Source organism: Dermacentor silvarum, chromosome 3 (genome assembly GCF_013339745.2).
Source record: "Dermacentor silvarum isolate Dsil-2018 chromosome 3, BIME_Dsil_1.4, whole genome shotgun sequence".
In the NCBI taxonomy this organism is placed as follows: Eukaryota; Metazoa; Arthropoda; class Arachnida; order Ixodida; family Ixodidae; genus Dermacentor; species Dermacentor silvarum.
In genome coordinates, this window is record NC_051156.1 from 179,269,984 (window position 1) to 179,284,191 (window position 14,208).

Here is a 14,208-nt window from a genome sequence, read left to right on the forward strand (position 1 = left end):
CCGTGCCCCGCTCCCCGAAAAAGCGGCTGTAACGTGGCGGCGGGGTTGGCCGAGGCTGCGAGTGTTTTTTTCGGAACCCCGCTCGGGCGGGCGCCTGTGTCCCACTGGGCTCGTGACAAATATGTCTCGGCTGGACACGGTGTGCTGCCCTAACTGCGCGGCTGCCTTCCTCTTATTACTTGCCCGTATCCATTTTGTACACTTGCGGCAGCGGTAAGCTGCGCCGGGGAAGGGATCGAGCGTCTTGGACGCGGTCTAGGACAAGAAGAGTAAACACGAAGCATTCAGATTGTTATGTTGCCCAGAGAAGTTATTTGACAAAAAAGTAGAGAGAGCGAATGTATCAACTACGGGCTCGTTTTGCCGTCTAGGCCCGCGCGAGCGAGCGCATGTTCGGTGTAACCAACAGCAGGGGTGTGCGCGCGCCGACTTAATGGTCGGACGCACGCAGCTGCTCTGTCTGTCGTGATCCCTGCATCCATTAATCATATCGCTTCGAACAGTAATAATAATAAAAAGAAAGTATGCGTGTGTACATTGGGCTTATATGCTAAATATGTCAGCGGGTGCGACCTTGCGTTGCCGGCCGTCTCTTCGGACGCCGTCGAGCCGCCCGTGGGGGAGGGGGGGGGGGGGGACGGAACGCGAACAGGGGTTGGGGGAGGCGACCCGGCCGTCTCACGAGGCCAACGCACTCGGCTACGCGCCGTGTATCTGATCGGCGGCTCGGCGCCGTCTCCCGATGTTTGATCGTGTCCTGGACGGCGCGATACAGCGATACACGGTGTTGGGTGCCGGACTGTGGAATGCTCTGACGCAACCTGTTGTAATGCGATAACCCGCGCGGGGCTGCAGCTGTCAGAGTACTGCTGCTCTGCAACGGCCACCCTTTGTGCTTGTGTAGGCAGAAGGGACGCCTGTGTAGACTGGTAACAAATCGTCGAAGTCTTTCGACATATAGCTTTGCCGTAAATTGTGCGCCGAGTACGATTCGTGCGATTCGACAGGTTTGAGCGAACTGAGAGGCGCACTTCACTTGTGCGAAAAGCGCGTGGCAATGAAAACACGTTCACGCGATTAATTCTGCGTGCGGTCGAGGATCGTTCTCTATATATCTCTATCGCATCTTTATGTCAATACACACCGAACTTTATCGCATACGTGCGTTTATTACGTTCATGAGGGTGAACTGTTGCTTATGTGGCTGGTGCGCGGACGACGTTTGTCCGAATTCGTTCACATGTGGATTCGAGCGTTCAGTGCGGGCGCGTTCGGCTTATGGCTGACAAGAACGGCAGTTATTCGGCAAGTTTAGCCTGTACTTGCGTATCAGTCACATGCCTGCCACTTATGTCATACCCCCCCCCCCCCCCCCCCCCCCCATTCCGATCTTTGACTGCATCGTACTCTGCCAATTTGCTGATTATGGGCTGTGCAGGCGGTTAATTCAAATCGATGTCAGCGTCCATTTTAGTCGTGGTTGGGTGTCGAGCTGGAGCGCCTACATGTTCTACATGTACAAGAAGACGCGATATTCTGGCTGTTTCACACAGGAACTCAAACCGAAATCAATTCCTTGGAAAAAAAAAAAAAAGAATAGCAGTTGCTTTTACTGAAAGAAAGCGCTGCAGAAGAATCTCGATGATACCACTAGGCGTACCCCAGGTGCCGGCTGCTGACTGTTTGCTGTCAGCTTATGAATTGTTTGCCCTCTTGTATATTCGCAGCCTGCGGAGAGCAGTTTTATACGGACAAAACAAGGATTTGGTATCTTTTTTGTTCGGAATCGGTTTTTGGCGCGCTTTGTACTTCGCCTAGTTTAAATTCGCGCACATGCGTTTGCTAGTGCGTCCATGGTTTGTCCTCTTCGCAGCTGCCCGTCGAGCGTGATGCGGTTAATTGCCTCCTCTCGGCGCCCGCCGAACGTGTGGTTAGCGAGATCACGAGCGCGTGACGACCGTCGGTGAAAGCAAGCTGTCTGCGTTCCGCCATAGAGCGCTTGACTCGTTATGTAGTTCTTGTTATACTGGTCAGGAGCGGGTTGGTTGCGCCCAAACGGCGGCTCCCGGCGCGATTGTTACCCCTGCTGCGGAGGAAGCTCAGTTCCATGGCCGCGCGAGCGCCTCCGGGATTCCTCGAATCGCATCCAAGGACGGTCACTGCGCTGTCTGACTTTTTTTTTTTTTTTTTTCCCGCTTTTGTTTTCCGGTCCCGGTCTGTTTGGACGCGCTCTTTGACACCTCGGGTCATTATGCGTTCTCGAAATAGGCGCTCTTTTGTGAGCCTGTGATGTAGATTAGAATAGTATACACACGAAAGGATATTGTAAGGCAAGTTTGCCGAGCACGTAGTAGGTGCGCCCCGGGCCCCCAGCTCGGGACTCTTGTTGGTATTGGCGATGCGGATTCAGAGCGTGCAACTTCTTTGCTATACGCAGCATACTTCATATCAGTCGAAGTATTGAATCGACATATTATGCTTGTCTCTCCTTTACGCTATCGTTGAATCTTTTCGGCGTGCCGCGTTAACCTTTCAGCTGCCCGCGGAGAATATTCCATTGCTCTCATATCTGTTACTCGCGGGATCGCGATTTTCCGTGACTGATTCGTCTCTCCTGGATCTGGATAGTGCTTGTGGCATGTACTACCGAATTTCTCTGGGGCGTATCTAAATATTGCCGAGGTGGGACTTTCGTTGTTGCGAGGCTTTCGTTATTCTGAGCTTGTCACGCTGAATTGCAGCCGTGTTATTGTCACCATTTATTCCATTGAGCGCACTTCGTGTCGCATTGTTTCTTCATTTATGTATGGAAGCGTTCGGGTATGCGTTCTCTCTCTGATCTACCTGTGGATGCGAAGTGGTTTCATATATTGCCACGGGACGTTTAACCTAGTATACCTCACGGCGAAGCGGTGTGTTCGGTGCTAACGCGTCCGACCGTCGCCTCGACCTTCTTCGGGCGGTGTAACATTGAAACGCAGCGTCTTAAAAAAACACGTTTCTGTTCCGTGTACCGCTGCACCGCCTAGCGCCGCCGCCTGCTGCTGCTGCCTGCCCCTGAGCAGTATTCAATTATCGGAGAGCGCTTCAGATCACGGGGGAGAACCCGATGTTTTATCAGCGTTTGCTTTTCAGTCCTGTCATTTACATCCGATCCTCCCTTCTGGTCTCGGATCTCCCGTTCAGACGGTCGCTGCCGTACGTGTGTGTTCTCTCGCACTCGAATCAATCGGGCAAATTGCGCATTAGTCCGAATGCGCGCCGAGCGTCGTTTTCTGTATACTCGGGCATGCTGCTGTAGCGCTGCCGCCGCTGGTTTGCCGATGCAAGCCGCCGCCGCCGCGCCTGCGCTGCTTCTCGTGTCTGATGAGTTCTTCACGAAAAGGGCGTGTGTTGCGCGGGTCACTCGCCTAGCGCGCGCGCGCGCGTGTGTGTTTGTCTCTTGCTTGCGTTTGCGCGTGTGCGCGTGCGTTGCATTTGCCCGCTCTCCGGTTCTTCCCGTTTCGCGACTCGGTGAGACCGGAGCCGCTCACGCAGAGCCCGAGGCTATGGCCGGTCCAGCCACCGTCGTGCGTGGACCCGCAGCGCCGCTCTTTTTCTCGCTCTTCTGTCGCCGTCTCTTCTCCCATGCTTGCTTCTTCATCACTTGTACGTACTACACAAGGGCCGGCATTTAGATGCAGTATACGCACCTTTCACCCGCCACCAGCTCGATGTCTCTCTCTCTCTCTCATATGTATGCTTCTGCAGCTACACTACTTGTCTTCCGGTTTAGCTCTTCATTTTCTCGTGCGGGTCTGTCGGGTCATTCTGATAGAGAGAGAGAAAAAAAAATGGAATCACGTGCATCCCTGGAATGAGTTAATTGGTCGGCTCGAGGTGATTTATACGAACGGTCCGCGCCGCGTAAGCGGCTTTAACGTGCATTAAGCCGCGTCATCTCCTCCTTCCTCCGCCTTCGGGTTTTCGAAATCGATTAGGTCATGTTTGGGAACTTGTTTATATCAACTTACAAGACGAGAGAAAGCAGCAAGGGAAGTCGCTAATGGATCGTCTCGAAATCGAGCGGCAGTCTTTGCCGCGGAGCGGGGACTTCCTGTCGGCGGCGACATGTCTGTATATATTCTGCAGCATCGGCTCGGTGTATCGTTGCTTTAGTCACGGCTGTAGTCAAGCTCGGCCCAGGTATGGCTGGCTTAGTTCCGGCCGTGCATCGTCCGTAACATCCCCCCGCCCCCCTCCTCCTTGCCTCTGCGCTTTTTCCTCGAGGCTATGCGTACCCCTTGGGGCTGGGTGGATGATTTCGTTCGCGCAAGCATGCTTCGACCGCACCGTGCAGGAACGTTGACCCTCAGCGATTCGAAGAGCGGTGCCATTCCATTGCTTGCAGTGCTGTGCACAGTGAGCGATGACGTGTCACCCGGTGCTAAAGTGTCCACGGGTCTGCCCAGCGGCGTTATGCTGTAGGTGTAGTTCAATGTTCCTCGAAACCCTGCCGCTTATGTAGTGCGGAATGCTTTCGGTGGTTGTTTGTTTTGTTCAATCTGCTCTCTCTCTCTCTCGTTATACGCTTCATTTATTTATCCGTGTTCTTGTGCTAAAACGTTAGGCGGTGTGTGAATAGTGGTGTCAGAAATATCAACTTTCAATTATGAAAGCGCCGGATGAAACAATCACGGAGCGTTTCCGCGTCGGTTCCTTGCCACGCGTGAGGTCATGCGAGCCTGCGCTCCTCTGCTGTTACGGATCAAGGAGTTTCGCCGTCCGCTCTCGAGACCTTTAAGAACATTAGCAGGTGTTAAAATTGGTGTGGTGCCGAGTCCATATTGTGCTAATGTAATCAGGGAATTATATACTATAGATGCAGGATGGATACTGCGAGTAGTGTTATGTTGCCAGAGATTGGAGGCGGGATGGACGCTACTAGGAACTTGTTTTCCTTGACACTACGCAGTGCCGTTAGTTCTTTGTTCGGCACGTATATCTCCGTGTCTCTCTGTAGCGAGGGGGACAGGCTCTGCCTCCTCAATTTGGCTGCATGCCCGTCGGCGTTTTACGCTGTCCAGGCCTCCAACATGTATAAGCTGCCGCGGGCTCTCCTCATGGGGAGCTTCCCATAGCTTGCTCGCACACAAGGATTCCCGAGAACCACTTACACTGAAGTGCTTGCTCATATACGCGCCTCCTACGGCGTGTCCGGCTTATGTCCAGGCTGGTGCACCTGTCAAGCAGAGTTTGCGCGAATCGCGTCGAACGCGCGGCGGCATTCGCGGTAGGTGTATCGAATAAAATCGATTGGGGGAGCGAGGGAGGGGTAGGCGGGGTGTTCGAAATGGGGTGTCCGCGTTCCAATCGGCGTCCGTCACTTCCCCGCGAATTAACTCAGCTATTGCTGCCCGGCGTGAATGCATGCACGTGCTGTTTCTGGGTTACAGCGCTGTTCCGGGTCCGAGGGCTGTTCTCCCCGCATTTCGTACGGGCTGGCACCGCACGCCTGGGGAACGGCGGTGGGGGATGGGGGGGTCCTGCGCGCCCAAATAAGTGTTGAGTCACGATCAGGTGACTGAGTCACTGCTCCGTCCGTCTCCTGGTCCCTCTTGTCTGTCTGCCAGGGGCACTGCTGCTCCGACCCTCGGCCGAATTCAGCCGGGAGTTCGCCCAGGGCGGTCAGTGCGGGCGCCAAGCTCCCGCGGTGTCCGGCTCGCGTTGACAAGGGTCCGCGGCCGTGCCAAATGACGCGTCGGCCGGTCCAGATGCGCGCGCGCTTTCTCTTCCTGCGTGGTCCGGTGCGTCGGCCGCCGCCGGCGGGCGGGCGGGCTGCCTCCAAATAAATGTGACTCAGTGCGGCGCGCCGGGTTCGGAGTCCCCTGCTGCCCCCCTTTTGTATTATAAGGGAAGTAGCCCGAGACGGGAGGGGGGCTTAGGGATAGATTGGACCCTTTGGCAAGATGCCTCTCCCCTGACTGGACTGTGTCGCAGGGCGCATGCTGTCGGGATAGTGCGCGGTCACTGGGGAGACGGATGCGTTTTCCCCGCGCTTCTCGTTTCGAATCGAGCTTATAGGGAAGGGGTCGTCTAGCGTTTCCGGCTGTCGCTCCCAGTCGTGCGCTTAGATTCGGCCTGTTGCTGCAGTGCCACGTTTCGAATTCTGGGCCGGCCCCCTACTCCTTCCTTTGTTTGCCGCCACGCGCGTTTGTTGACGTCCAGGGCGTGACGTCCGGTGTGTTGCGCGGGTTGTGTGCGTGTGCGCACGCGCTATCACTGTCCGTGCCTGCGTGGCAAGTTAATGACCCTTGGTCGCGTGTATACGTATCGCCGTATAAGTTACCCGTGTGTGCACGGGGACGCGATGACGCTTGACCCATCGGCGTTTGTCTTAGTTAAGAACTGTCATTGCTGCAGATGCGGAGTCTGATGAGAGCAATCAACTGAAGAGATAACGCCGCCATTAGGGGGAGAGGATCGAGCGTATTGCTGCAGCGTTACCTTATCCATGCAGCTATATTGCTTTCTTCTAAGTAGAATTAATGCAATGCTATTTTGAGCACTGCATGTCGTGTTTGCTGACATCGGGAACAACATGACCCTGGTACCTTGTGTATACGCGACAGCCTCTCGCGTGACCCAGTGTACCTTGGAAACTTTGTTGCGTTTTTGCTCGGATCATTATATGGAGTACAGACGGTAAAACAATCGCAAATCGCGAGGAGGGTATGCTAAAGTGTTTCTTTCGACCATGTGCATGTAGGTTAAGTCTGTGACTTTTGTGAACGGCTCGCGCACATAGAAAGAAGCCTCTGTCAGATTTTATTGCCCTGTAGTCTATTTCCAATAGAAATTCGAACGAGGGGACTCTATATAATTATGTCACTTATGTATGTGACACCCTCCTACTCTAGTATTTCGCGCTACGTTGATTGGCCGAATAAGTGTTTCACTTTCGGCGGTATGGCTCTTCGGCCTAGCACAAGTAGTGTGGATGAGAATAAAGTGTGTCGGAAGTGGAAGGCGTGCTGCGAGTAGCAGGATCTACAAGCGGTGTAATAGGTTGCCTGGCAATAGTCGAGAGACTCCACGGCTTTCGCGGGGGTCCTCTACAGGCCGCCCGCCGGTCGGGTCCACCGTTCGTAGCTCGGCACATAAAGGATTATGCGCTTGAAGAAAATTACGAGCAAGATTTCGTTAATGTGTGGGTGAGCCTTTTACTTCGATGACAATCCGCGAGCCATGGTTCGTTCCTTTCCTGTCGCGATAAGTTTGCCCAGTGCTGACCTGTCACCGCGTCGCGTGTCTTGCAGGCGGTTCTACAGGAACACCGAAGCAAGCAGGCGGCCATGCTGGAAATCCGGCCTCGGCAGCTCGTCCCGGACACCAACTGCTTCATCGACCACCTGCCGCTCGTCCAGAAGCTGGTCGCCGACGGACACTTCAACGTCTTTGTGCCCATCGTCGGTGAGTGGTGCCCGCTTGTCTGACCGCGAGGGAGTCCCGCACTCTGGGCGAAATTGCGTGCTTCTCAACTGGTGGGGGATCGCCTGCTGCTCGACTCGCTTCCCGAGTAATCGTGGAAAGTGGGCTGTTCTAAGCTAGGGCAAATTTGTAGTGGGCGCGGATCGGGTGGTAACTACAGAGTGAACGCCGAGGTACTGTGATTGCCGTCGCCTCTGTCGGTGAAGAAAGAGAGAGAAAAGAAAAAGTATTTTGGCGAGCAATTAGTATAAAGAAGATTCTCGGATGGTTGGCGGCCAATGACGAGGCAACTTGGTTTGCGGAGAAATAAAAGCATTCGCGTTGAAATTACTGCTGTACTGCGTGAAAACATTCAGCTGAGACCGTTTCTCCCGGGAAATTGGTCGACAGGAAGGCATGATTCCAAGTTTTTATACTAAACCCAACTATAGTACTCCTTCGTCGATTACAGCTCAGATTTGCGTGCGAGGTTCAGTAGATCATATTCTTCCGGGTTAGACGGTCAGACAAAAAGACAAAATGCCACTTCTATCATAGGAAACGGATGAAATATGGTCGTAAATAGTGCTGGAGTATCGATTATGTTTGACCTGTACTGTGTGAGAGTTTGGTTTTATGGGTTACAGGCGTTTCGTCGAGGGTACTACCGCAGTACGCTCTATATAGAACCCCTCCCCCCCCCCCCCCCCCCCCCCCCCCCCCCGTCTTTACATGTTGCGCACGCATTTTCCCATAACACGAATTTAGAAAACGCGCCAGCTCAGCTTACGTATTCTTAGGTAGTCGCCGATGTATTCATCGGCCGCTGCAACCGCACTGAGAATGTTGGTCGGATATCATCCATAAACCAAACTTCCACTTGGTCCTCTCCCGTACCGTGGCGCCCGTGTTCTATATATATATATATATATATATATATATATATATATATATAATCTTTGCCGACCCCTGAAGGCTGTGCTTCCATTCTCACGACCCGCAGCTTGGAGTCGAAGCAAACTTGCACGGATTGTGTTTGCCGAAGCGAATGTTTGTCGAAGATGGCCGCGAAATATTACTCCTCGTGGGCCGCACCCATCTCGCCGCATCGCTGTCAATACAACCCTGCCGCCTTCGCCGCTGTTCGGGAAGAGTGATGATCCGCGCGCGTCTCTCCCCTTCCTCGCTCGCCTGCTTGCTGTCTGCGCGTTCAGGAAAAAAAGAAGACCGCACGCGGCTTAACCCTTCCTCGCCCGTAGATCCGGTCGGCCGTGCCGATGCGTCTTACCGCGTGGCTGCGGGTTACTGCACCGCGTGTTGTGCACTCATACACGTGTGTGCCTGCGCATGCTGCACGCGAAGACATAACCGCGCGTCTGCTCGCGTACGACGGGCCAATGTATATCGACGGCGTCGGCACTTGCCGGCCTGCCGAGTGATGAATGGCTTCCGGGCCCCCTGCACTGGCTGGGCCCGGAGGCGGTGGCTAATGCGGGTTTTCGGCGAAAATGAGATCGTTGTCACTTTCACCGCACGCGCTTGTAGCTTTCCCGTCCTCTCCTCCCGTCATCTCCTCGACGCAATCAGGCGGGCTTAACGAGTAGCCCCGAGCGCCGCCGCCGTTCCGCTTCTCCGGCTCCCGCTCGTCCAAAAGGGTTGTTCCTCTCGCCTTGACATTGAGCCGTCACTGCCCTGCATGCTCGGCCTACCTCGTTTGCGCCGAAACAGTTCTCGGGACTTTTACGTGTAGACAAGTAGGTTTGGTGTAACGCCTCTCTTTGTTCCCCTCTTAGTGCGCGCGCGTCTTCAAACTCGATTCTTACCTTGCCCCGACGGAGCCCCGATTAGCCCTGAGCGTGCGCACGCATTACCTTGGCCCTGTTGGTCGAATTATTGGGCGAGGCAAGCACCGACCGGCGCCAATTAAGTAGTCTCCGGTCCCTTCAGCCGACAGCCGGAGCGGAAAATTAACACCCCCTGTTCGGACTAATGGCTCTGCTGTACTTTACAGCTCGCCGATTCGTTCGGTCGCTTTACTTAGTTTACAAGAATGAAACTAGGGTATATGACGGGTAGACGCAAAGGCGCTCCCTTAATTTACTGCGCTGTTAGGCCGTTCCGCCTATTTGCGTGACTTTGCATCAGGTCCTCCTCCTGTCCCTACCCAGCCTCTCACCTGCAACTGACGTAGCCGGCCAATTCTGGGCCCTAGTTCGTATTGTCACATGCTCATTCCGCCCAGTTCTGAAAAAAAAAACACAGTATCGCCCGAAATGCGAATCATTGATTGCGATAGCAAATTAGTATAGACAGCTTTGCGAAGTAAGGATAGTAGTTTTATCGGCCGTAAAAACTTGGAAATATTCGCTTACTAACTAAATTAACAAGCACGGTGTCAGCGCGCACTGGCAAACATGAACACACAGGCTGACATGAACACCTCACACTCGATGGCCGCGGACACTCGCTGTCGAAGCGCTGGCGTGAGGAAGCGCGACGGCAGCAGCGAGCTGTTTGTCGCTTCAACGCAAACTGAGCGACGAGAACACCGCACGCACAAAGGTATGAGCCGCCTGCAGATCGCTTTCAAGATAAGGCGCGCGCGACCGCGCAAAGTACGCAGTTGGTTGGTGCCGGAGTAGAACGCGGCCCTCTCCCCTCCCTCCAGCGCTGCCTCCCCCTCCCTGCGCGCGCGAGATTGAGCCGCGATCATCAGTTCGCCATGCGCGCAGTAGCGAAATACCCAGTTGCAGTCGAAGAACAACGCCACCCCCCTCGGCATTTCGCGCGACCGTAGACGGCGCGTTTCCTGTCAGCTTCCCTCTCTTGCGCTCGCCAGATTGAGCCGCCATCGTCGGCTCCCCTTGCTCGCCTTAACTCGCACATACGGCGCGCGGCGACGGCGTTATCGCCCTTGGACTTTATGCGGAGCATCACGGCGACGACGATGGCAGAAATGCGCTTGGAGTGTCCACATAATTGCTATCCCAATAAAACATTTGTGTGCTCATCCTGGCGCTGTCACTTAAGACGCTGTATCGTCTGCAGTCTGCCAGCTTCTGCCCTAGATTTCTTAGCGTTATGTCGCGACGGTTTTATTGCTGGTAGCGCAACTTACGCTGGAAACGCAACTTACGCAGACTTGGTCGCTCCACTTTCTAATGGCACATTCGACTCGTCGTTTTCGAGCGCTCCAGACCGCTCTGGTGGCGCGCGTTACGATCAGCTGGTTGAAATCGAGCTCGCGGAGCCCAATCGGCTGGTTCTTTCAAAGCGCCCAGAAGCGCTCCTACCTTCTGACGGAGTTCCTGTCACGTGGCTCCTGCAGCTTTCGTTGTTGGCATGACGCAGTCTGCCTCGATCGGCACCTGCGCGCCTTGTCTGTTTACAACGGAAGACGTGCCGACGTGTTTCCTCTTCCGGCCTCCAATTGCTCTGACGAGCGGCTGCACGTTAAGCTCGGTCGCGCTTTGTCTGGCACCGATCAAAAGCTGGCTCTGCATCGTTACAATCCAGTCAAGTCAGAGCGCGGTAGTTCAAACGAATCTACAGTCGCGTGTAATATGAGCTGCAACACGGTGCTCGTGGTTGAAGGGGCCCCAAGATTGCATGGAGACAACGACATTACGAAAAATTGGAGAAGTAAGCATCGTGCCAATTACGGGTATTTATTAAAAGGCCATTTTTTGTGTCGGCGCTGCCGTGCACTCGTGAGGCCTCTTTGATCATGTGGACCGTGTTGCACTTAATATTGCACGCGACTGTGTCATTAGATATCTACGAACCTTGTCGCTTTTTTTCCTTCTTGCTACCATTCTTCCCTCGTGCAGGGCAGCCAGTCGGACGTCTGTCTAGTTAACCTAGCTTCCTGCTTGACATGCTGAACTAACAGCGCAGGAGACTGCGGAACTACGAGAAGACGACCACACTGGCGCTGTGTTGTTGTGTTCTTGTAGTCCTGCTGTGTGCGCTGTTTGTTCAGTATCTCGATGTTCAGCCAGCTAGCTCAAACCAGCACTCTCTGCTGCAGTCTTTGTTCTCTCTCTCTCTCTCTCTCTAGGTGAGATTGCACTTAACAGGGGTAACGGCGCAGTATCGGTATCAGTGTTTTTTTTGTTTTTTTTTTTCACAATATGTACAGTCCTGGGCTGCGTGAGCACAGGAGTGCTCGAGTGCAGCGCCGGTAGTCATTTGGTACAGCCGTTCTATGCTATCACGTTAAACAAGACACCAACTATACATTAAGCAAGATATCGCATGCAAGCGATCATGAATGTTCGTAATTTTTACAATAACGTAAACAGCATTGCTTAGCTTCGCTGTATAAAAACAAAACATGCAAGGTCTCTCCCTCTCTTTTTTGCGATAATGGCACCATGAATACATAATAAATAATGTCACAGTGAATTTATGTCGCGATATCATAAAAACATTTATAGACACGTAGCATCTCAAGGTATATACCAACGTCGTCACAGGTCAGTGGAACGGAGATTGCAGGAGTTTTTGTTTAATGAGGCTCGAGGCGCCAAGGAGGGCTAGTTCGGCATATTTCCGTTTTCCTCTCGGGTGTGGCAGTAATCTCATCTGGTGAGAATTTGAGCTAGCAGTGTAATCAAGCGCTTCGGGAAGTGCAGTAATATCCCGAAGGTTTTGCAACAAACAGTCGATTAGTGTAATAATTGCATATTAGAGCGCGTGCCGCCCACGGGTCGGCCTGTACTCAGCAACGCATGGACAACAGCCCTGTCTAGGACAGACCCGACTGTTGAAGTGCCGAGTTCTTTTTTTTTTTGCACGATTTTTTCTCTCTAGCTCTCTTTTTGCAGAGTAGAGTTTTATACATACTTGCTAGAGGGAAGAACTGGCGTTGCTACCGTTTTATCACTGTGGGGTATGATGGAAAGCACTGGCGTCAAATTGGAAGTTGATGACTCGCGCGTTGTGCTGCTGTCTTGGTTTTCCGGCTTTGTGATTCTTCAGCTCCCTTGCACTCAGCTCACTCGTTCTTGTAGATCGGTGGTTTAGCTCTGTCGCCATTCAGTTGCGTAGAATTTCACCGTTTCCGCAGCGTATATACCATTTCATGCCGCGATGCCATAATGGTGCATTGGCGCCGCCTACCGCTATTAGAAACATCTGTGTGCGAGGAAACAGCCTCGATCGGATTGAATCAACATTGTAAACTCCTCCGTGTTTACAGCGTCTGCGACATTTCTGGCGATAAATCGTGGCTGTTTAAGCATAACGGAACGTTTGACAATGTTTCGGGTCTGTTTTGTTGTCGCGGAGCGTAAACTTGAACTATAAAAATAAATTCAGCAGTAATATAATCGTTCAGCAATACTGAAAGAGCCACTGTCATCGTGAGTGGAGGCTCTGTGAGCCAGAAACCAGCAAGAACGAAAGACCGCTGTGGCGACGCCGCTTTGAAGTTTTCGCGCCAGTTCTTCATTATACGTTACGGATTTTGACCGCGCCTTCTCGGGCCTAGTTAAATGTAAATCAGTATATACGTGACTACGTTTAGTCCCGAAGGCGCCAAAGATTTAACTTGACAAATTTCGAGAACTTTTTTACTGCGTAGGAAACTAAAACTAAAGACTAGCTGACATTCACAGGTTCTTGTGCCTGCATGGTTTCGACAGTGCAGTCTAACATCACCAACTATTGCCCAGTCCGTCGTACTCCTAACCCACGTTTCTTTGGGGCTAAATTTGGGAGAGACGCTATTTATTAGCAGAACAGACAGCATTCTGCCGTCTGTTCGGCTGCAATCACCCCGGCTCCTTCCTTGTTCTCGGGACTAATTAATTATCGTAGACCTTCGGCAGACGGCAGCTTGCTGCTTCTCATATAAGCGCATTCTCGCGTACGCGCAGTTCGATCTTACTCGTAGTTTTCAGTCTAGTGACCCGGCGAACTTGGGACGGCGATTAGTTATGTCACTAGCGTCGTCGTTCCTCGCCTGTGTAGATCGCCGCCGGTCCGACGGCCGATTCCATTCGTCAGGCCAACGCGCTGCCGTTCTCGGTCCTCCGAAAAAAGAAATGCACTCAGCGTGGCTGGTCCAGAAAAAAGAGGAGAGATTTATTTCCTCAGGCACGGTTGTTTCTTGCAAGCCGTTAATAAGGGAAGGTACGATTCTTGGAAGAGAGCTCTTAGTTTGGTTTCCTAATCCGAATTGGCACAGTTCTTCAATATGCGTCGGTACTTTCGTAGGTGCCGCAGCATCAGCAGCAGCAGCACGTTAATGAGCACGGCGACCGCGTGGCCGCAAATTAAGCCTAGGCTTGCGAGCGAGTGACACCCGTTCCTTCGAGATTAGTGATCCGTGTTACTATTATACACTGCTCTCCATACCTGCAGGAAGGGAGCTTCGCCTGCACCCCAGGCGCACTGTAAGCCCGCATGCCGAGGGGAATTCCCGGAAATTGCCGCCTCTTTTAATTAACGCCGTAACTCACTTTACCTTTTTTTGCTCGGTCGCGTCGATAAATTTCATTTCGACGGCGAACTTCTCGTAATGAGCTTTGCCGGCTAGTGGTTTGCGCGCGTCGCTTATGCAAGAGCGCGGCAATTAAGGACGCCACCTTCGCCGTTGTCACCGCAACTTCTTCTTCTTTTTTTTTTTTTTCCTTCTTGTATCAAGAGTCAGGGGCCTTCACGCGTAGCGCGCGTTTGTAGCGCCGAAGATGCACGCGGCGTCGGCGCGAAAGGAATCTCGCGTAATCGCCTCCCAATTTGGTTCAATCTGTG

General features: G+C 53.0%; 1 protein-coding gene across 1 annotated transcript in view; it reads left to right on the plus strand.

Annotated features, from left to right (window-relative positions):
• The window catches only part of LOC119446153 (telomerase-binding protein EST1A-like), a 75,682-nt gene that overhangs the window by 45,876 nt on the left and 15,598 nt on the right, over positions 1-14,208 (plus strand). Inside the window, 1 exon segment of the mRNA XM_037710509.2 lies at positions 7,299-7,452. Coding sequence (XP_037566437.1) covers positions 7,299-7,452 — 154 coding nt within the window.